The 22,994-nt window shown below is 29.6% G+C and overlaps 4 protein-coding genes across 5 annotated transcripts in view; all 4 read right to left on the minus strand.

The window, feature by feature from the left end:
* Positions 1-5,031, minus strand: part of LOC101508324 (cation/calcium exchanger 5) — an 8,002-nt gene extending 2,971 nt beyond the window's left edge. Inside the window, exons 1-4 of one of the 2 annotated variants that reach the window (XM_073366198.1) lie at positions 3,927-5,031; positions 1,572-2,815; positions 1,379-1,481; positions 800-1,209 (exon numbers count right to left, since the gene is read on the minus strand). In XM_073366198.1, coding sequence (XP_073222299.1) covers positions 2,051-2,815; positions 3,927-4,754 — 1,593 coding nt within the window. In that variant the 5' untranslated portion in view covers positions 4,755-5,031 and the 3' untranslated portion in view covers positions 800-1,209; positions 1,379-1,481; positions 1,572-2,050. Of the gene's footprint in view, positions 1-799; positions 1,210-1,378; positions 1,482-1,571; positions 2,816-3,926 lie in introns of those variants that run through there. The other variant, XM_004494574.4, reaches the window with a different exon arrangement.
* Positions 5,032-5,892: 861 nt separating this feature from the next.
* Positions 5,893-8,684, minus strand: LOC101509064 (signal peptidase complex subunit 3B). Its single transcript, XM_004494576.4, has 6 exons — positions 8,430-8,684; positions 8,288-8,335; positions 6,848-6,910; positions 6,639-6,692; positions 6,260-6,346; positions 5,893-6,173 (listed from the first exon to the last, which is right to left on the minus strand). Exons 1-6 carry the CDS (start codon positions 8,553-8,555, stop codon positions 6,048-6,050), a joined length of 504 nt encoding a protein of 167 aa, XP_004494633.1. The 5' UTR covers positions 8,556-8,684; the 3' UTR covers positions 5,893-6,047.
* A 3,366-nt stretch (positions 8,685-12,050) lies between these two features.
* Positions 12,051-13,581, minus strand: LOC101504144 (basic 7S globulin-like). The gene has a single exon (XM_004494901.4). It carries the CDS (start codon positions 13,554-13,556, stop codon positions 12,234-12,236), a length of 1,323 nt encoding a protein of 440 aa, XP_004494958.1. The 5' UTR covers positions 13,557-13,581; the 3' UTR covers positions 12,051-12,233.
* Positions 13,582-18,151: 4,570 nt separating this feature from the next.
* On the minus strand, positions 18,152-20,470 carry LOC101504465 (uncharacterized). Its single transcript, XM_004494902.3, has 3 exons — positions 20,358-20,470; positions 20,102-20,180; positions 18,152-19,648 (listed from the first exon to the last, which is right to left on the minus strand). Exons 1-3 carry the CDS (start codon positions 20,388-20,390, stop codon positions 18,330-18,332), a joined length of 1,431 nt encoding a protein of 476 aa, XP_004494959.1. The 5' UTR covers positions 20,391-20,470; the 3' UTR covers positions 18,152-18,329.
* Positions 20,471-22,994: the final 2,524 nt, after the last annotated feature.

Genomic DNA, 22,994 nt, shown 5'->3' on the forward strand with positions numbered 1-22,994 from the left:
CCCTAATTGATACGTGCTGATGCGTTGTGGAATTGAGGGGAGAGGGCCATCCGTTAGATGGAGCCGCCCCTAAGGGAAAGGCCACCCTTAGGAGGAGAGGGCTATCAATGAGATAAAGCCGCCTCTTGGTTCTAAAAATTTGTATTGTTATTTGTTTGACTTTTATAATGATTTTAAGGTTGTTCACTTTGATTTCGTTTCGTTATTCACTGGATTTTTAATATTTTTGTCAAGCGATTAAACAGTTACTCGTGCCTTTTGGGTTTCCCTTCTAATTGATGGTGGTTGTTGTCTCCTCACTAAGTCTTTGTGACTTACCCCTTTATGTTGCTTATTATTTTTCAGATTCACAAGCAGCTGAGTAGGAATCTATTATTTGATTCAAGTCTCAACAAACTTCTTTTTTTTTTGGTAGGCCTCTTTGATTGAGGACCATTTTGTAATATTTGTTGAGTCTATGTAATTGCAGCTATTTTGGAGTCTAGAAAGTCTATTTAGTTTTTTTGAGAAGTGTATTAAGCAATTTGATTATGTTATTTGAATTATGACTGGATTGAAAGCTGAACAGGGATTTTACAAAATTTGGAAATGTTGAAGTTACAGAGGATACTCTGTCGAAATTTCGGGAAAAAGCATATATATTTTTAAACGGTTAAAAAGCGATTTAGTTGTTTAATTGTTAAGTTAATTGATAGGCTTGCCAGGCTAGGAGTATAGCTTGTGCGCCGATCACGGCATTAAATTTTTGGGTCGTGACAGTAAGTGCAGTAATTTAAAATCATAACTAACAAGTCCTATCTTCTCGAGAAAGAATCATTATCTTACTCTTCAGGTTTTCAATTTTAGCTTTGGCTTTAGCCTTTAGGGGGGAGAGGGTAAATAGACATGACAAACCTTTTTCCTATGAAAGTACTACAGAAAAATGTATTACTTTTTTTTCATACCAATTGAAGTAAAATTCATCAACAAAAAGTTGAATTAAATCTTCTTTTCTTAAACACAATTTCTTCCAGAAATACTTTCCACGTCCTGATGTTTGCTTCTAAACACAATCTTACAAGTCCATATTCGATCATTTTCAACTGTTGTTAGGTAGAGCACAGTATGAGTATGACCACCATATGCATGATTGTACTACGCCAAGCACATTTAGCATACAATAAAAATCAAACTTGCACTACATAATTGGAATTTTGAAGCTGAGCATATCTGAAAGGGCAAAACCCCACCACATGCTTAATCCCACCAAAACACATTAGCACCAAAGCAAATATGAGAACACAAAATCCATACTTACACAGACATAGAGAGAATCAGTCAAACATTCACAACATAAGTAAGCAAAAAAACCAACAAACCAGATACTGGGCGAAAATACCTGCAGGAAATGACCTTCACGTAGTCATAGAGAGTGGAACACCAAACTGAAATTTGATAGAAAAAGGCTTCACAGTCTGGAACCAAGCTTCAAGGGAAGAAAGCTTCAAGTAGCCAAAACAAAAACACAAAATCATTCTAGAGCCAATCAACCATAAAACCACATGAGCGAAAGAAATGAGCAACACAAATACCTTATGTCTTCGACGGAGAATGAAGATAAAATCACGTGAATGAATAAAATCACAAGAAAAAGCACAATCAAAGAGCTGAGAGCATGAATGAATGAGTTGAGAACGAACTCAAATAAACAAAATCACGAGTATATGAGACTGCGTGAATGGATCATAAGCAATGAGTTGGATTTCTAATGGAATTACAGCAAGAAGTCAAAGAGAATTTGTTTCCAGTTAGGAGATTGGGGTTAGAGTTCTTTAGCCGTGATTTGTAAATTTGAGTACTGAAAGAGTATGTGAATCTGGGAGGGAAATGAGAGAAGAGGAGAAACCAGGTATCAAATGGATTATCAACAACTGAATTTTTGCACAAAACGGAACAGGCCAGTTTTCTTCATAAATGGCTTGGGTATTTTTGAAGTGGTCCAGTTTGGTTTTGAATATCGTTCAAGAGAACAGGTTTTTGAACATACCTATCTAAATGTTTCTATGAACAATCAACCTGAAAAGACGGCTACCAACGAACTCGCTGCCATAAAAGCAATATAGAGGCCTACGAGACAGAATCCCCAAAACTTGGGGACTCGGAATCGGGACCAAGTGATTACCAAGAGAGACCCCATGAGACTTAAAATCAGGAATACAAATGCAATCACTATACCAACGTGGAAATTAAGTTCATAAGCTCTAGGATATATATTAGTCGTCTGTATGACCAAAGCAGTTCCAAGACCAACAAGCATGTTAAACATCGGTCCAGCAAAGCATCCAGCCATTGCCATTGCTGGATGACCAGCTTTAGCAACTGCAACATCAGCAACAAGATCCCCCACCGAATTCCCCCATGCTAGAACTGTAAGACCTAGGAATGCTGGTGGAAGTTTGAGAAGTATACCTAGAGCTTCGAGGCAATTCACCAGCTCTCCAGCTGTGGTGGATATCCAAAAGACGCTCATAACAAATGCCATGACCACCACAGGCAAATGCTCTGCTTTTGGGGGCTCTTTTTCAATTACAAAATGAAGAAATGCAAGAGAGAAGCTTGCCATGAGCACTACTGACCAGAGAGGGAAATGAGTATTAGGGAGAAGAAAAACTATGGGATGATCAAGAGCCATGAATGAGTTGCATGCATACAAGAGGGCAAGTGGACAAAGAGCAATATTGGCTGATGCATAAAATCTGCTCCATTGCGACGGTGCTGGTTGAGGGATTGTCAATCTTAACAGAGTTGAGACAGGAAGCTCCCATGCTTTAGAAATCTGTAACCAGAGTATGGGATAAGTCAAGACAATCTCAAGTAACATATATTCAATAAAGTTATAAAAGAACAAGAAATATATCCATGCAATGGACATAGTTGCCTATCTTATTTTTTATCACAGGAAACATCGTTGCCTACATTTTACATTTTTACAAAACTACTTTTAAAAAGTTATAAGAAATATTATTGAATGAACTACATAACAACTACCACTAAAGTCTACTCTCACTAGGTGGAGTCAGCTACAACAAACGAAACTAAATTATTATCAAATAAAAGGAATTAACATAGTAGCATTAATTACATCAATGCCACTGGTCAATCTAATTGGCTTAACATATCTTTAACATATCAAATAAAAAACTTCGAGGGTAATGTTACCATAAGAGCTTGATTTAATGTCTACCGACAAAGGGATCAATTGGCCAACCTCCCCTTGTAACCCACCCTACCACCACATTTTGTGGGTAGTAAAAAGAAAATGGATTTAAAAACCACATAAGCTATATATGAAAAAAAAGTCACTGCATCTTATAACTATAAAATGTGTCAGCTCCAAGTATAACCGAGCTCCCAGTTTACTGCATCTAAGATGAAAAGTAAAATACAAAAAGAAAATATATTTTTCTCCAAAACCATTAGTCATTTGAATTGAATTGAATTTTAATCAGTTATAGGAAATGTGCATCAAATGAATAGCACCAAGGCCTTTGTTTCAAGGTTAAGATTTAAGAATGGTTAAACCGCTGCTGCATCTGGTTCAGAATGGCACGGCCTTTTGTTATTATTTAAAAAAATACAAAATGTTACTATATTATCCAAGGAAACTTTTGTTCTTGAACATCCTATGAGTAAACAATTTTAGCAAGGCTAAGCAAGTTAACTAATAAGTGTGTGCTTGGGCAAGTGTCAAATAAACCTGATTTTGAATTAACTGATTTTGTAAAATGATTAAAATTGAGTTTGAAGTCAAGTGGTTGATATTTGGATATTTTCAATTGAAGAACTATTGATCTAAAACATAGGTTATTCAACTACCAACAATTATGAAATCATACGTATATGAAAAGCAAAATTATCACAATGCTAATTGAAAGTTTGAAACATACCAAACGAAAAGATCCACTGAATCCAGAAGCGTGTTTCTCTTTTTCTATAGATCCCAAAGCTTTGTCTTCGCTATACGATTCAATTTGTCCCTCGAGATCCGCAGAACTCTTTTCCCTGCGATTCGCCACTCCCAAATCCATGTAGAACACCAAAGCAACGAAGAAGATATAGAACGCAACGAATCCAACGGCTTGCCATAGAAAAATCTCAGCACTAAGATAAACATAGAAAAGAAACATCGCAGCGGTTAAATAGAACAAAACATCTCTAACAAACGGCGCCGGATCAACGGGAAAAGGAGCAGCGTAGATCGCGACGAAGCCGACAACGAGAGCCGAGACGAAAGCACCAGCAGAGAGTATTGCGCCGAAGCCGGTTCGGTATTGACCGGCGCGAAGAGCGGCTAAAGATGAGAAAACATCGGGAGAGCCGTTACCGAGAGCGAGTAAAGTAACGGCGGCCATACTAGGGGAGAGATTGAGGTGAGAAGCGAGTTTAGTAGTGACGATAGAGAAATGGTGTTGTGCTGTGTTGATGAGGATGTAGAAATGGAGGGTGAGGATGAGAGAGAGTGATGTGATTGAGATGTAAGGGTTTTGAGGGAAAATGCAGTGGTAATTGATGATGCCATTTGATTGGGGTTTGTTGGAGGAGCAAGATGTGATGGTGAGGAGTGATCTACGAATTGTAGGAGGTGTGGTTTGGAAAGAGGGAGACGAAGGGGGGTTTGTTGCTGTGATGAAGAAGAAGAAGAGGAGAGTGAGTGTGATGATTAGTGAGAGTGAAATTGTTTTGAAAGAGAATGAGGGAATGGAAATGAAAGCCATTCCAATTGCAATCAAAATGTTTTGCTCTATCGTCTCATTGTGTACTAACTAACACACTCGCAGACACAAGCGCGGAAGAGGACTGTGCCACATCGATCTACTTTCCGCGTTCTTTCCTTTTTAATAAATCGCCGCATCTTTTGGGCCTGCCCTGTCGGCAAATCAATCACGGTAATTCACCGTCGTGCTCTTGTAATTTTGTCAATTCAGCCATAAGACTGAGTATGTATTTGAGTAATTTCTCTTTTCTCAAGAAGAGATTCTTACATAAAAACGCGCCCTACTAGTCATTTTCTGCAAAGAGTATAATAAAAAATCATAAACATGTTCCAATATTTAATTTCCACAAAACCAACACGTTTCTATATTTTTATAGAATGAATCACCATTGTGATAATTGAAATGTCAAGTATATACATTTGTTAAAAAGTATGCTAACTTGAAGTGTGTTTCCAAAAATTGAATTCTATTTTGTTGTGAATAAGATTATTCATAATTGATCATAATATTCCGAATTGTCATTTTATATAAACTTTAAAATATTATATAGTCTAATCCCGACAATTGTGAATATAATGAAGAGTTGTGTGTAAAAATAGATGTCAACATCTTAGCACATATTTAATTTTACTATAGAATTACTAAAATTACAGCGAGTCACTCATTTTCAAAAACTATAAATTGTAGTTTTTATAAAACAACAGATTGTAGTTTTTATATAACTACGCTAGCTCACCTAGATTCTAAAAACTCTACTTTAATACAAAACATAGCTTAAACATCTGGAAAGTATGTGGCTTTCTAGCATACCTCGAGGAGGTGGCCCAAATCGTGCTATATCATTTTCTGAGATATGGAGATATCGGATTCAACCTCCATAAAACTCAGCCACAATTTTAAACTTTTCCAGTAATAGGCTGGCAACTTTTAATGTTTAAAGACCAAACCAAAGACTAATTACGGCATGATATTTGTATAGATTGTTAAGTACATCAACTAGAGAATTCGTTAAATTTAAATAGTGAAGTTTTATTTCTTTAGATCAAAGAGTCATCTCAACTGTAGTACCGTTCATTTGATTTAGAGGACCCACTTCCTACTTGAGAACAATAAAGTTGAAACAATTCAAAACCACACATCACAGGCAAATTTCGCATCAAGTATTCAAAAGCTATTCATTTCCACTAAAATCACATATTTCTTTGCACTGATTCTAGTTCTTTGAAGGAAACTTATATATCTGATATAGAAAAGTCTAAAGTTACATCAAAAACGTTAACATGACAAGAAACATCATCTGTATGCCTCAGGCAATCGATAACCTGGCAATACTAATTTATCTACCAGCATTTTTCCAGTTTTTGGCATAATATGCCAGTGCAAAGTCAAGTTATATTCTTTACCGCGCAAATTGCTTCCCTGGACACCAAAAGAAAAGGCAAAATTAAGGCCTAAACAGATATGAAGCAATTCATATTAGACTTCTTGAAGAATTAATTGTATACCTGATCAATGAAGCGGTATTTATTTGATGTGTGAATCCAAAACTTAGCTTGCTCTTTAGAGGGAATAATACCATCCCACAGGGATATCTGTAAAATGACATCTCAAGAGACTGAGCAACATATATGACACAACATACACCGAAAGTGACAGCAATGCACCATAAAATGCAATGACACAGTTATCTGAGTGACATAAAATCATGAACAGTGTAAACAAACTCTGAAGCTGCAACCTAACCAATGGATATTTGAGATCCCCCAATTACCAACCCACTATTACCATGGCTTCCTTTTAATCTCTTGTTATAAAAAGAAGTTGTCAAGCTTAAAATTAAATTGTTTAAATTTCAAATGAAGTTGTAAACTAACCAAATCATACCTGATTCACAGGATGTTTTGGTGTATCATATTCAGCAGCTAAAAATACAAAAACCTGCAAGCATAGAAAAAGAAGTAAAACCAAAATTATTAATTTTCATTCTTCCCCATCCAGTCCTGATACTCAACTTATTTTTAAGAGTCTATAGTCTATACTTTTCAGAAAGACGACAAGAAATTAAATTGAGAAATGCAATTGAAGCCAATAACCTGTTTTGTATTCCATGTGAACAGAGACTGTAAATCTGCGGAAATATTCAATGTCATGCTGACCTGCAATGATAGAAATGCTTCCGTTCAGATTTAACAAAGACTAAGGATGACATTCAAATATCAGAGAAAAGGAACCCAACGAGCTGGTAAATGACAATGAACAAAATGATATTCATATCATAATGTGGTATGCTGTTTAAAATTTAGAGAATGTGCAGAGAAATATATGTAAAATACAAGTAATTATATATGTTGTCAAGTTTTAAAAAAATTAATGTACACTAGAACAAGCACGATGTTTCCAATAATTTCTAGCTTTGATCATGACTGGTTTCATGCACACACAAGTATCCATTGTATGTGGTATATAAAAACATGGACATCCGAACAAGTATCCGAAGCAAAAATTTGTAAGTATTTTGATGACTTCTAATAAGTAACCTCCTTCCTTAGTTAGTAAGGGAGATTGTTGGAAGAAATAAGGCTTGCTGCAAATTGCAAATAAATAAAAGGAGAGATTGGAGGGGAAGGAAATGTTGTCATTTTAAAGAGAGGTGAAGTCTTTGGCTAGGGAGGTGTAGAACATTGAAGTTTTACAATTATACTATTAGGGAAGGAGAAGTGAGGAATATTCCAAGCATTGGCTCAACAGAAATAGTTGAAGAAAAATGACACTTTGCACAAAATGCAACAAATCAGAAAGAGATCTAGAGTGAGTCTCCAACAGAGGGTATACAACTTCACATATACGACAAGGGATAGAGAGAGACATTGGGGCATAGGATTTGAGAGAATTATTTGCTTCATCTGACTCTCTTTGGTTCACATCACAATCACACCCTTCCTTGAGCATCCTAGGAATTTGGATTTACTGCAGTTGACGACAGTGCAGTCAACACATCTAGACTGTCCATAGGATGTTTCAGATTTTAATTATTTTTAAATCTAAGCTTGAAATTTAGTGACTGCAGCCAATCTTGGTCCGCTTCCTAGCCAGTACCATTTGGGATTTACACTCCTGTACTTGAATTGTAATTCCACATAATCATTTTCCATAAACTGCCAACTGTGTTCCTTACATTGCATATACTGTAACAGGGGGGAGTTTTTCCCTAATTTGATTATAATAATAAAATTTGAGTTCCTAACAACATAATAACGAATTCTTTCAAACAAAGGAAGAACAAAATTCATTCAAGTATTGAAGGGTAGGCTGAATTCATCAGATCTTTCCTACATCAAAACCCTAGACTAATAGCAACAAATTTTAAGTTTCTCGAAGCATGAGACAATCACCATAAACTAATTTGCAGAACAAAATGCATATGAGGCTAAAAACATGATCTACAATATTGATTAAGTAAACGGTACACATCAAAAACTTCACAAGATTATTACAAGCATCTAAACACGATCCACAAAATTAACAGCAAATACCTCGTCATTGCCGTTGGGCTGTTTCTGAAACCAATTAATGTTCAACACCTACATCATCACACACACACAAAAAGATTAACAAAAACAAAAACGGTTGAAACCGTTATTGAAATGACAGATCTGTAAAAGAAAAGAGAGATACCTGGACTTGTGCAGAAGGTGAAGGGGAATTGAGAGTGTCGGAGAGAGAAGCCATGGCGCACATAAAAGCAAGAATCGTAACCGAAAAGGTTAGCAAAGCGTTGGCTCTGTAACCGAATGAATGCATTTTTTAGGTTTCTTTTCTTCTTCTTCGGTTGCAGTCTATGTGTTCGATAAAAAGAAAGAATAGAAACTCGGAGAGAGAGGTTAGAGATATAACCGGTGTGGTAGACTTGCTCACTCACTCAGTGCGTTGAGCAGCCAAGGGAAAGTTATTGCCTTCCTTTTCTCTCATTGGACAGAACACGCACGCGGTGGGGTCCCGCTTTTTTATTATATTATTGAATTAAATGATATTTTTTATGTTTTTTTTAAGAAAATATGATTTTTTTACTTTAGTTTTCAAATTTAGTCAAAACAACATTAATTATTCAGATTTTTTTAATATTAAATAAATACTACTGTTTTAAATTTACTATTAAATCAGTTTTACTTCATCTCTAACAAAAAAAATCATTTTAAGTTAATTTTCTTCTTTTATATAAAAAAAATCATTTTAAATTAATTTTCTTCTTTTTTATAAAAAAAATCAAATAAATCTTTTTGACTAAATTTTTAAAGCATTCATTAAGTTTTTCGTTGTTAAGAGTACTATTTTGTTCCTTTAGTTTTAGGTATGTGGAATTTTGATCCCTGATTTTTTTTTTCAACCGATTTTTGTGGCTCAAGTTTTTAAGTTTCAATTGAGTTCATCTATAACTCTTTTAATTTATTTACAACTTTTAAATGTATAATATATTAAAAAAGTTTTAATTAAATAAGAAAATATATATTTTTCGCCTTAAATTCTGAATTCACATTTTATAAAATATTTCGAACTTTTTTACTTTTGTTGTATTTTTTTCTTTCTCAAATTGGCCAAGAATTTTAAATATTAAAATAAAAATAAATTTGTAAAGGATTCATGTAAAATACAATTGATGATGTAATATAATATAATTGAAAAATCAAATATATTTTTGGTTCTTTGTACATAAAAGAACAATAGGGAGCTTACTATTATTTTTAATTTTTAATATAATATAATTGAAAAATCAAATATATTTTTGGTTCTTTGTACATAAAAGAACAATAGGGAGCTTACTATTATTTTTAATTTTTAATATAATATAATTGAAAAATCAAATATATTTTTGGTTCTTTGTACATAAAAGAACAATAGGGAGCTTACTATTATTTTTAATTTTTAATATAATATAATTGAAAAATCAAATATATTTTTGGTTCTTTGTACATAAAAGAACAATAGGGAGCTTACTATTATTTTTAATTTTTAATATAATATAATTGAAAAATCAAATATATTTTTGGTTCTTTGTACATAAAAGAACAATAGGGAGCTTACTTGTGATTTAGGGTGACCACGCCCATTTAAAGTTTTTAACAATTTAAAAAAAATATTATTACATTTTATTTGTCGTTACAAATTTTTTAATAATTTAAAAAAATATATTATTGGTTAGTTATAATAAACTTTTTATAAAGTTGATTGAATGTATGAAAATAGTTAAATTTAATATAAAAAATATTTATGTTAAAAAAGGTTGAAGAATTATTAACAATGATAAAGTTTTCAAAACCAAATTATATAAGTCTATGATAATTATGGTTTCACATATATACTAATTAATACAAATATTATGGTATATGTTGGTGTAATTTTTGGATCAATAATCGTCGGTGGTGTATTCTATAGGTATATTTTATAGGTAGAATTGTTTTTGTGAGTTAAAATGTCATGTGCATTTTTTTTAAGTCACACAAATTAATCTAATCAAATAGCATGCATTATGTAGATTGGTGTGTATATGGACTAAAATTTATTTTATCAATTTTTTAATTATTAAAATTGTATTTTTTTTTTATTATGCTTAATTTTTAAGATTAGAATAGTATCTTTAAAATCCTTAAAAGGATCAAATATATAATTTTTTGTAGACCAAATTATAAACCAAATGTCTATTATAAAAAATCGGAGAGAATAATTTATAAAAAAAAATTACAAAAGCAACTGCTGTAATTATAAAATAAAATAACCTTTCCAACCTAAATTTCAACTAACTTTTAATTATTAAAAATAAAACAAAATTAATTTACTACTTCTCTCCAATATATTTTTATAAATTTACGACTTAAAATTATTATATACAATTTAATATTATATCTTTTATTTATCTAATAAAAATTTAAATTTTGATCATCCAATATTTCATTTTAAGATCCACCACCATCATAGAATAGTTGAAGAATGTTTTAAAATAAAGACTTTAATATTTTTTTCTTATTTGATGCTTATAGTTGATTTATTGATGATTGAATTAAAAATTGCTTGTTAAACAGTAGTTTTTTTTTTTTTTCCTCAAGCATTATTCGACCTTCTCGGTTGGGGTAATGGAGATCGGTAATTATTGGATTTTAGGAGATCTATTGACTCTTCTCTTGTATGAAAAGGAAGGGACAATTTATTGAAGGAGATAAAAAGGAGGTTCATATAATGTCAGGCTCTCTTTTGCTTAAATTAACGGATAGCCAACGATGTAGTTGATAGCTATGAGTTTTATATACAGTTAATAACTATGAATTAGTTGATAATCTATGAAATATGAGGAGAGTTAATTGATAGACTATGAAATATGAGCATTTTTAAAATAGTTAAGTATTTGTATCAAATATTTATCGGTATTGTTACTCGTATTGTATCCGAAGATATATATTCCAATTTTTGTTTTATTTTATTGTAAATAAAAATAATTATTTTTTTTTATATGTTAATATAATATTATTAATGTATTTTAATTTATTTATTAATATAATAGGATATAATTGTAAATTTTTAAATTCATATTATAATTTTGTATTATAAATTAAATAATTTAAATATCTTCATTAAATTATATAAACAAATTAATATTATTCATTAAGGTATTATTCGTACCAATACCCAATATCGATACCATGCATACACACCTATGCATTATGGATGACAACATAGTTTATAGCCTCATAGTAGATAAGCTAGTTGAAATATTTTGTAAAGTTAACCATTTAATTAGTTTAAAAATGTAAATTTACATATAAAAAACCATCATCAAATTTATAATTTAATTTATATTAATTCATATTTGAATTTTTTTTTAATTTTTTAAATATATTAATTTTTATTTTTATTTTTAAATTTATTTAAATTTTGTTCTTTATAATTTTCTATTATTAGTTTTACTTTATATTTTTTTATAAAATGTCACATCGCATAGTTCAAGTGACTGTTTTTGTAACATATGATTGATAAAATTTAAAAATATTATTACTTTAATAATTTAACTATTTAACTTTAAATATTTATTAATTTATTTATAATTTTAAATAAAAAATTAAATTATTAAATTAATTCACGAGTCTCTAGTTTATGGGTGGCATCATATATTATGTGAATCAATATTATATATTATATGATAGTAGAAATATAAATAATATAATTCGAAAAGAAGAAGCAGTAGAAATTCCAAAATGTTAAAAGTAACGTTTATTTAAAACCATGAACGCAAGAGAACAAATATGTGTGTTTAAGTTTAAAAAGACAAGTAGCGTCTTTATTATTGATCATTGAAGATGATGAGTAGTTTATTAAGCATAACAAAAACAAGAAGAAGTAGATGCTTACTTAATAATTAAGCATACACAGAAACTCATATCTAAAACGTCTCTGACACACATAGTTTGATCATTGATCAAAACTATATATTATCTACGCATTATTGTTGAAGTCGAACAGATCAGAACACTTGATTCCACGTGAGCTCAACGAGTTACTAAACCCAAGCTTCGACTCAACAAGATCAAACAACAACAAATTCTCTTCCAATTGACGACTCCCAATAGAAATCGTAGCTTTAGGTTTCAATCCACCATTCACTATTCCCAAACATGAAATCCCACTCTTTGCCTCAACCATCAAATTCTCACCTGAAATTCTCCAAACAACATCACTCCTATCCAACACAAACTCAACATTAACTGCTTTATTAATTCTCTTCGAATCAAAACACAATCCAAATGGCCCCACCGCATTCACTTGTGCTTCTTTTGGAAACTGTTTGGCAAATACTTGAACAAATGTCTCAAACAGAGAGTCTTGCAGAGTTGTGTAAGGAATTGAAGTGCTTATCAGTGTTCCTCCAATTACACCTTCTGGATATGATGATAACATAGATCCACTCACTGGAACCACTGTGTGTTCATTTATTTGTATCGAAGTTACATGCATTCGGTATTCTCCTTCTGGAGTAATTGTTAATGGGGTGTAAATTAAATTATTCAGAATATTAGGGTTATTTTTGTAATTACGGTTATTACCAAAACGCATGTTGTTTGCTGCATCACCGAATATTATTGCTCCGTTTGATTTAGGGTAACGAGATAGGCACGTTGTGAATTGGTGTTTTAGTCCAAAGTGTGAAGAGAGTTGATTTGGTAGTGAAATAGGTGAATGGGCCAGCCCAGCAACTCCTTGAACGTTGTTGGGTAAACCTTTTTGGGCCAAAAAGGAAGGTGCACAAGAGAAGAGGAATTGAGGGACGGTAACCATTGGGCCGAGTTTAGGCCCACGGGTGGTGTAAATAGCGAAAACGTCTTGGGCCAGTTCGCCCAATGCGGTTTGTTGAGTGACGGGGTTAGCGGACATGAGTCCACACGTGTTGTTATGGCAACCGGGTCGGAAAGAAGAGACGCACGTGTGGCACGTGTGAGTGTTGGCTCGTGCGCATTGTGTGGAATGACAAAAGGGTGCTTGATAGGTTGAGGATGAGTAGTGTTGTTCACAGTTGACCCATAAGTGTTTACCGTTTAGGTCAATGAGAACTGGGAGTTGCATTAAAGGGGTTCTTTTGTGAATGTAGGCCCAATGAAGCCCAGTATTAGCATCTTGTTGAACTGGTAGAACCAACAGATTTGGTTTTGAATTGGAATTCTGTTGTGATTGAGAGTGAGATTGGGTTTGTGTAGTAGACTCAGATGAGAGTACTAAAAGAAAAAAGCAAAAGAGAAAATGAAGGATAGAAATAGAAGCCATGTTTGTCTTTATAATTTGATGAGGATATGAAGTTAGTGAATTAGACTATATATAGACAGAGGAACCCCATTTTTTACTTTTTCAATACTTACCCTGGTGTCCATTATCTTGTAGGGTAAATAAAAATATAATGTCAGAGTGAGCATTATTAACACTGAACAACTTTTACTGTTGCCGGTGTTAAATATTTAGAGTGTGAAATTAATTTGGATATGTTGGTGGGGTTGTGAATTTTCTAGATGAATGTTGAATGATTTTAATAATATTGGTAAGAAAACAAAGGGTGGCAGGTGAATGAGGGGTTACTTGGCAGCTAAAAGAAAAGCTTAGTTGCATGGCTTGCAGTTTTCATTTGTTTTATATATAGGCGGCGTGTGGAGATAGTGCATGGCTTGGCTTGGAGTTTTGCCTCGGGATCATTGTATGTATTGTAACAATCTTCACAAACGCTGTTTTTGGCTTAACTTTTTAGATAATTCTGCACCAGCTAGCTGTTGTATTAACACGCACTATAACTTCAAAACATGGCCTTTCATTTTTCATTTTGTAATATATTCCTCAACCAAATGGAATATCATAAATAGTTCATTATTACATGATACAAAAGACCTTAATTGCTATACTGCTAGACTGATAAATGTTTTATGTTAATTTTGAAAAGAAAAAAAACTGCATGCAAATATGCAATCCTAACTAGTGATGGTAGAATTCAAAATTTTTTATATATGTTGTGTATAATCACAACCATTTTCTGTTCACCATAATCCTATCAAAATTAAACGGTTGAAATTTTATGGTTGAAATTTTTTGTTTAAAAACTCCATTTATTTTAAAATTTGAATTGTCTAAAATAAATATAATAATATGTAATCACAATACATTTAATCTAAATCACACAAATTTAACCGGCAATAATTATATCACACATTTGACGTTTATGACATCAACCTATTAGTTGTATATATTTGTTTAGATAAAGATAGAAATCTTATGTGTGTGTGTGTTTTTTTTTTACTAAATCTTATGAATGGTTGAACATACATGCACAATAAAAAGTTATATCAGTCACAATAATTTCACATATTGGAGATAAATTTTAAGTAGAATATTGTTATAAAATTTGCGTGATGTCAAAAACTTGAGTGTTAATTAAGGGGGGTACTTACATAAATTAGTGTGTTGAAATGTTATGATATATAATTATTGATGATATTCATTTAGTAATAGACTCGTATAATTATTGATGAGAAGAGTTGGAGTAATAGAATGTTCATTAATTAAGTAATCATTTAAAAAAATATAAATGCTTTATATTAAAGATAAAATGAATTGATATAGGTCAATCATTTTTAACTCACTGTGTTAGGTGGAATAAGTTAAAGTTTTTGACCTTGCCACCCAAATTGGTTCAAGCCACTAAAAAATGGGTGGTGACAAAAGAAACGTTGATCTATTATTATATTTAAAATTCTCTCTTTTTTTTTTTTTTAAGTTACTTTTTGCCTGCTCAATTATTTTTCTATGACCATAAGCCAATTTCTTGCTTTAGCATGATAAATTATTGTTTTGTTTGACAAACCCACTCGTCCAAAAATCAATATGTTTACCTTTTTTGTTATATTTTAAAAATCACCTTTAAGTGATATATGTAATTGCAAGACTCGCTTCAACATATATATATATATATAAGGTACGAGTTCCATTGTAGATCTCATACATTACTTAATTCTACAATTTTATTTATTAAACCAAGGAGACGATTTTTGGTGTTTAGTACACATGTTCACCTTACATGAGTCATTTACACTATTAATTGTTGTTATAATAATAGTCAACATCCAATTATTTAATGTCATCTTTTTTATATTTAATTTAAAATTTAAATACGGACAGATAAAAAATAAACCCCTTCTCTCTATCATAATAGAAAAGAATATCATAACGGTCTTGCCTATATTATATTAATATTTACTTTTTTACAACGCACAAGAAATAACACGTTTAATGATAATATATGTAAAAAATATATCAAATAATTAAATTTCTAAAATTTCTAAAAATAAAAATAATCTATTCATCAAAATGACGATAGTTATATGTTTTTCATAGTTTGTATTATTTTTTATTCAACTCTTCAATAACTAATGAGTTATTTATACATCCTCATCTAATAACGTGTGTGTATGTATAATTTATATAAAAACAAATTATTTATTTCATTATCGCAATCTAACAACAAACTCGTTAAACAACACAATACATATCTCTACTTTTTGTGGAATATACTCGATGGAAGAAAAATTAACATAAGCTAACGAGAGAATATGAAGAAGAATGAAGATGAGAGATGTCCCTTTTCAATGTAGCAATAAAAAGAGAGAAAGTAGCTATCGAGTGATGGGTTGGTTGAAAGACACCTACGAAAATACTTTAAAATAGTTGAGAGAGTGTATAACAACACAATTTGAAATGTTAAGTTGTTTTTATTGAGTGTTATTGATAAAACACATTTTTGTATTAGTAATTGGGTTTAACTTTCTAATAGTGATAAAAATTATTAAGAAAAAAAATTACAAAAAACTACAATTAATTTAAATTTGTAAATTTTTTATTTTTAATAATATATTTTAAGATATTATTAATTTCATAACTAAAACTAATATTTATAAATGGTAATATATTAATTGTAAAAAAATTAATTAAATAAAATAAAATAAAAAAATATATGAAATTATTTACAACATTATTAATTAAACTTTAAATAATATTTAGTTAAATAAAAACAAATAACATATGGTAGTAAAAAACCCCTATAATTTTATATTTAAACTTTTATTTAATAAAAAATATATGAAATTATTTACAACATTATTAATGAAACTTAAAATAATATTTAGTGATATAAAAACAAATAACATATGGTAGTTACAAAAAGCCCTAATTTTATATCTAAACTTTTATTTTTTAAATAACAATATTATATAAATAGATAATGTATCATTTTAAAAAAGCTAAATCCTTAATTAATTATGAATTTAAAAATTTGATTTGTTTTTAAAAGATCTAAATATATATAGATATTATTTATTTATTTTTTGGTCTAATAGATAGTATTTATTTATTAATTCAAAAAAATATTTAAAAGTTTGATATCCATTAATAATAATGTAATTTTATTATTGAATGGAAAAAAAAAATTGGTTACCAAGTATTTGAACTTAATATTTTTTTTAAACCTACAACAAAAACTCAATAAATATAAGTATAGAGACTTAACCTACTAATTTTGTTGTTGTTAAATCTATATTATAAAAGAAGACAGTATTTATAAGACTATAATTCAACTAATAAAATATCAAAACGATTTAGTCTGGATGTCCACAAATTCAAACCAAAATATTATACTGCAAATTTCTTTACTTTTTCATCTAAAAAACAGTAAAAAGAAGACCTCATTTTTACACAAATTACTAATAAAACTTCAAATACCACACCTTTTTACCATCATGCTCTTTTTTATGGCATATAAATCACAATAAATGTCCTTTATTAATAAAACGTTCATGCATGTCATAAATTACATTAAATGGCTTTTTCACAAAAAATTATTCGCTTGTCTTCAAAGTAGCAGCAACCAATAAAATTTCAGGGCACCAACTTTTTTACCATCACGCTATTTTTTATGGCATAAATCTCATTATGTATTATATAATAACTTTCATGCACGGTATACATCACATTAAATGGATTTTCAAAATAAAAATAAAATTACAACATATGTTTTTAAAAAATTTATTATTTATAATGGTATCTCCGATGACCATTAGAGTTTGATTCATGAAACCATATCCGTTGAGAGGTTACAAGTCATGCTTTGCCGCTAAAGCTCACGACTAATGGAGACAACATTTATAACTTAATTTGGAAAACAAAATGATAGTTTTATACTTTATAGTATAGTGAAAACTATAGAGAGAAAAATTGAATAAATATTTTTTATAAACAATATTAAATTGTTTTATTTTTATTTATAACAAACAACCTATTCTTTCTTTTTAAAAGATATATGTTATTTTTTTATAATTAAATATGACGTTTTGAATTCGTACTAGTTACATCGCATATAACTTAACAGGAGAAATCAATTGAGTGAATACGATATATATATTCTTTTTTTAATTTATAAGATATAGAAAAATCTTAATTTTGATATTTTTCAGTACATAAACTTGATTATCGTTATTAATATTTATTTTTGCATGTCAAACAATGAAGATCAGATTAAAATATTTCCAACCGTGAACAAATTATACATACTCAGTTTATATTTAATAAATATTTTACTATAAAAAACAATAAATTATATGTATACTTTAATGTTTGATAACAGGCATCTCTTTTTAGCACAACAAACATTTTTTTTCTTTAACTATATTTCTTCTTCATCTTAATTAACTTTAAGTTCAACTCTCTTTGGCGGCATTAAGACTCTGAACTACCTGGTGAGCCACATGATCAAAATAGCCTAAACTTTTAACATGCAAGAAAAATAAATATAACTGAAATACTTTAATTATAAGCAAAATTAGAAACAATTCTTTAAAAAAACAAATCCTATTACTTTTATATAACTAATTATTTTAGCTCTCCTAATGTAGTCCAAATATTCATAAACTCCAACAAACGAAAGAAGTTACAAATATTAATAAACTCAACAAGCCAAAAAAGATAAAAACACAAAGTAAAGTTGTTACTTGTTTAACATAATAATTTTCACACGATGGTGCAACCCGCGGCGTTCTCTTCACTACAGGTGTGCTTGACGGGAGACGGCGTTGACGGCGGAAGCGGAGGTGGCGGCCTGTAATTCATGGATGGATGTGCCCTATCATACATCCTATTTGATGGAAACATGTTGTTCCCATAATTAGCTTCTTGTTGTCGTCGTCGTTGTTGTTGCTGTTGCTGTTGCTGAAATTGTTGCTGTTGTTTCATCATCCTCATCATATCCATGCGCCGTTGCTCTTGTTGTTGCTGATACTTTTGTTGTTGTTGTTGTTGTTGTTCATAAGAAGGATGTTCCATTTGCATTTGCATCCCTTGTTGATCATATCTACCACTATTCTTCGTTGGCCCTTGTTGTTCCTGCACGGCCCGAATGTTATGCTCCATTGGGCCCATCTGGCCCATATTTCCATTTCCGTTACTATCGTTACCATTCCTTCCATATCTACCATTACCCTCACTAGGGACATTATAGTAATCAACAAAATCAAAACTATTTTTACTCTTACTACCACTAGCATTTTGAAAGACACTCTCTTGTCGCTCTAAATTATTACAACTATTTTTCTCTTTTTTGTCATCATTGTTGTGATTGTAATTTTTCTTGTAACTATCAACTACTTGTTCTTTTTGACTATTTTTCCCACATACTAGAAACTGACTTAGAAAACCACCATCACTTTTCCCATTCTGTGTATTACCATTTTTACCCTCCATTTGATTTTCATCTTTCTTGCAAGTTCCATCATTTTCACAGCCATTGTCTTGACTCCTGAAAGGCCCACTATTCATCATACCAGCAGGCCCACGAGGCCCAGATATATTTTCCATTTGATGGCCATGACCATGAAGATGTCCTTCCCCTCCCTCTTCACCACAGTCATCATCAAAATTAATGTGATGCAATTCATGATGACTACAATCATCAATTGAATCAAATTTCAAATTATGTAAGTTGGACTTGACACTTTTGGGTTGTTTAGAAGGTATCTTAATATCACGACCCTCTTCCAAATTCTGCAAGTTTACTGCTTGAGCACCACCGCCATTATTTTCTTTAGGACCATTGTGATTATGAGACTTATTTCCATTACTTTCTTTAGGACCATTTTGATTATGAGACTTATTTCCATTACTACCCTTACTATTATTATCAACTTGCAAGTTCTGAAGCTGCTTATTAATGGAATCCAATATCTCAGCATGCTTTCCTAATTTCTTTAGCTTTTTTATGAGTTCTGCTGGATCCACACTACCTACCACTTGTACTTTCCCTTCCTTTGCATCCATATTCACAGCTTCCACCCCTAGATAATAACATCATAAATTAAGAACAAGGTACAAAATTTGAAACATCTATACATTTTATATGTAAAGTGTACATTTTGGTCCTGCAAATTGAAAATTTGATTATATTTAAAATTCGTGTGATTTAGGTTTGAATTATAATTTTATGTTAGAATCAATTATAGAAACAATATCAATTTCAATCTTACATGGTTGAAATAATATTTTTCTTTTCTGTCATGGAATCAAACACATACTAAGTCATTGATATTTATATTTAATTAACGAGAGCTCTGAAACAAAAAAAAATTAAGATATGTTAAATGTTTTTAGGGAAAATTAGTGCATAGGTTACTTCTACTCGACGAATGTATAAAAATTGAAATTATAAAAAATTACATATAGTATAAAAAAAGAGCTATGATAAACCTAAGATTGATAAAGTGAAGATAAGGGGTATTGTAAGAATGTACCTTGAATTTTCAAAAGTAGTTTCTTAATTTTCTTCTCACAGCCATCACAATCGATACTAATCTTGAGAGTACAATAGCTCTACAAAGAAAACAAGGCCAACGCATATCAATTGTTCACTCACAAGTCGCAACACAACTACCACAAAACATGAACCATAAAAACAAAACACAAACATTAAAAGATACAAAATTGTGTTGCACTTTATCAATGAATAAACATGCGATATGGTAATATTAGTAGGAAAAGTTTAATTACCTGATTTCTCGACAACAAGTCTTGTTTACTCATTCTTAGTTACGTGGTGATAGAACAGAGAAGAAAATGTTTCAGTACAAATGATACGTATGACCGTACAGATAGTTTTTTTCGTTACTCAAGCTATACAGAGAAAATAGCGAACAGTATATATATAAACTTCGGAATCAAATCAAATCTTTTTACTGATTTAAAATTATTCTCAATTAATTATGTTAAATCTTATTTTATAATATTATTTTATTTTATTTTTCCAAGATTCATTTAAATTTTATTATTAAAATAAGTTTTTGTGAATAATATTTTAATTATATAAGATTCAAAGGCGGTTATAAGTGGCGATAGACATAAACATAATAATAATCACCTGACATTAGGTGGTATCAAATTTAAAATTTGTTTGTTCTCTCTCTTATATGGAGTCGTAAATAAAAAATATTTAAAAATAAAAATACAATAAAAATTAAATAGTATTTAATTTTAAAACAATTAAAAGATATATATATATATATATGTATATATATATATATATTTATTTATATATACGTGCAAGTATTTTATATTTAAAATAATGATAAAATAAGCAAGAGTATAAGTTTATATTTTATATTTAGTTATAGTCACGGGCAAGTAACGGATGCAACTATACAACAAGCCTCGATAGATAAGGGCGGAAACTCCTGATGGATAGAATGTTAATTTTTTTTTCAGTCCAAAAAAATAATATTAATTATAGTTATGTAAATAATACTTTTAATTATTTATATAATATCGAGGTTCTAATCAAAAAAGAATCTCATAAAAAAATATCAAAATATAATAAAATTTATTAAAAATTTTAATCATGTATATACAATATAAATTGATAGTTAAAAAAAAATAGAATATTGAATGAAGGTAACTCAAATTTGAGGATGATAACAAGCCAAGCAAAAGAGATGAATTGGCTGATATTTGTAGTTAGCTAAACTTTGCAAGGTGAAGGTCTGATTTATATTAAAAATATTAAATTTTGATCTAATATTTACTAAAGTCTCACAAAATTTCTGATTAAAATTAAGTCTGTTTTATTATTATATTATGAATTTTTAAATAAATCGGTCTTTTATAAATAAATAAACAAGTTAACATGTCAATTAACTTAAGTTTCGTAGAATATGTAACATGATTTTTTTATATTATTTAATATTATATTATATTATATTATATTTTAATTCTATTTTATAATAAATTCTTTAAATATTTAAATATTAATGCAAGTATGTATGTGAATAACATAAAATGTTAATAATTTAATAATTTAACAAAAAAATATTAAAACTTAATATTATAATAATACTAGTAATAAAAAGTTATTTATATTTAATTAAATATGTTGATTTGGTAGACTTAAAAATAATTTTCAGTAGCCTTAACCTAGTCTTTTTAATTAATTGATTAGTTTCACTTATTTTTATCAACAAGTGTCTCTTTGTTCTTTGTACAGTCTATTTTTTTATAAAAGTAACTTCAATAGTATAGTAAACAAAATAATAATTAAGATTTAGAACGCACATGTGAATTGAAGATCCTTTAAGAAAGTGTTGATTTTTGAAGATAAATGTGACAACATGCTTTCTTTAAGATTTTTATGAGATATTTTTTACTAGTCAAATGAAAGTTATTAAATTTTTATGAACATTTTCTTTTAAATAAACATTGAATGTGTGGTCACCCGGGAATCTGCCAAATCAAAAAGAAATTGGTAAACTCTATTTTTTTTATTTGGAAAAAAACGTTGAAAGAACACTAAAGAATGGCCTTAAACTATAAATTGGGTTCGATTAACAATTTCATATAATTAAAAAAAGTGTCACGTGCATCATTTATATTTATCTAACTACGTATCTATATTATATACAATTGATCCTCTTATTTTAAAAGTCAATAATTTTAGTATTTTTTTTCTTCATATTTTTAAATTAAAAAATGATAATTTGACATATTTTAATTTACGAAATTTATAATTCTATTATATAGAACCATCTATATGCATTAATTATTCATATGTCATTAATTAAATTAAAAATATGAAAAGCTGTAGCGTTTTATTTTAATTTTATGAGTGTTAATCATTCTAAATCATTATATCATATATCACGATACTTAAAGCACTTATTATTATTATTTTTCAGTTAAAAAATAAAAGGGGTTGACTAAAACTGTCAACTTTTAAAATAAGGGAACCAATTTTGTGAATCAGTAAAAATAGATAGACTAAAACTACAATTAAACTTATTTTCTATTGAAAAATATTGCATCTCATTTATCTCTCTTATCTTTTTGCTCTGCCTCTTCTCTCTCTCTTTTCTCTCTACGTTTTCTCTTATCTATTTATCTATCTTTATCCTCTCTCTATATATCTCATTTTCTTCAATCTATTAATATTTATTGTCATAACACTTATACACATCATAAAATATATTATGGTACATTTTACATTATTTTTTTTGTGATATCTATTATATATTAAATATCGTACAATATAAAAAGTATATCTTATATTGTTATGTCATGTCAAATACTTACTCTTTTGGAGATCAAACATAAATTTACACTCAATTTTACATTGAATGTTCTTTGATAAAATTGTCTACT

Source organism: Cicer arietinum, chromosome 3 (assembly GCF_000331145.2).
Source record: "Cicer arietinum cultivar CDC Frontier isolate Library 1 chromosome 3, Cicar.CDCFrontier_v2.0, whole genome shotgun sequence".
Taxonomy (NCBI): domain Eukaryota; kingdom Viridiplantae; phylum Streptophyta; class Magnoliopsida; order Fabales; family Fabaceae; genus Cicer; species Cicer arietinum.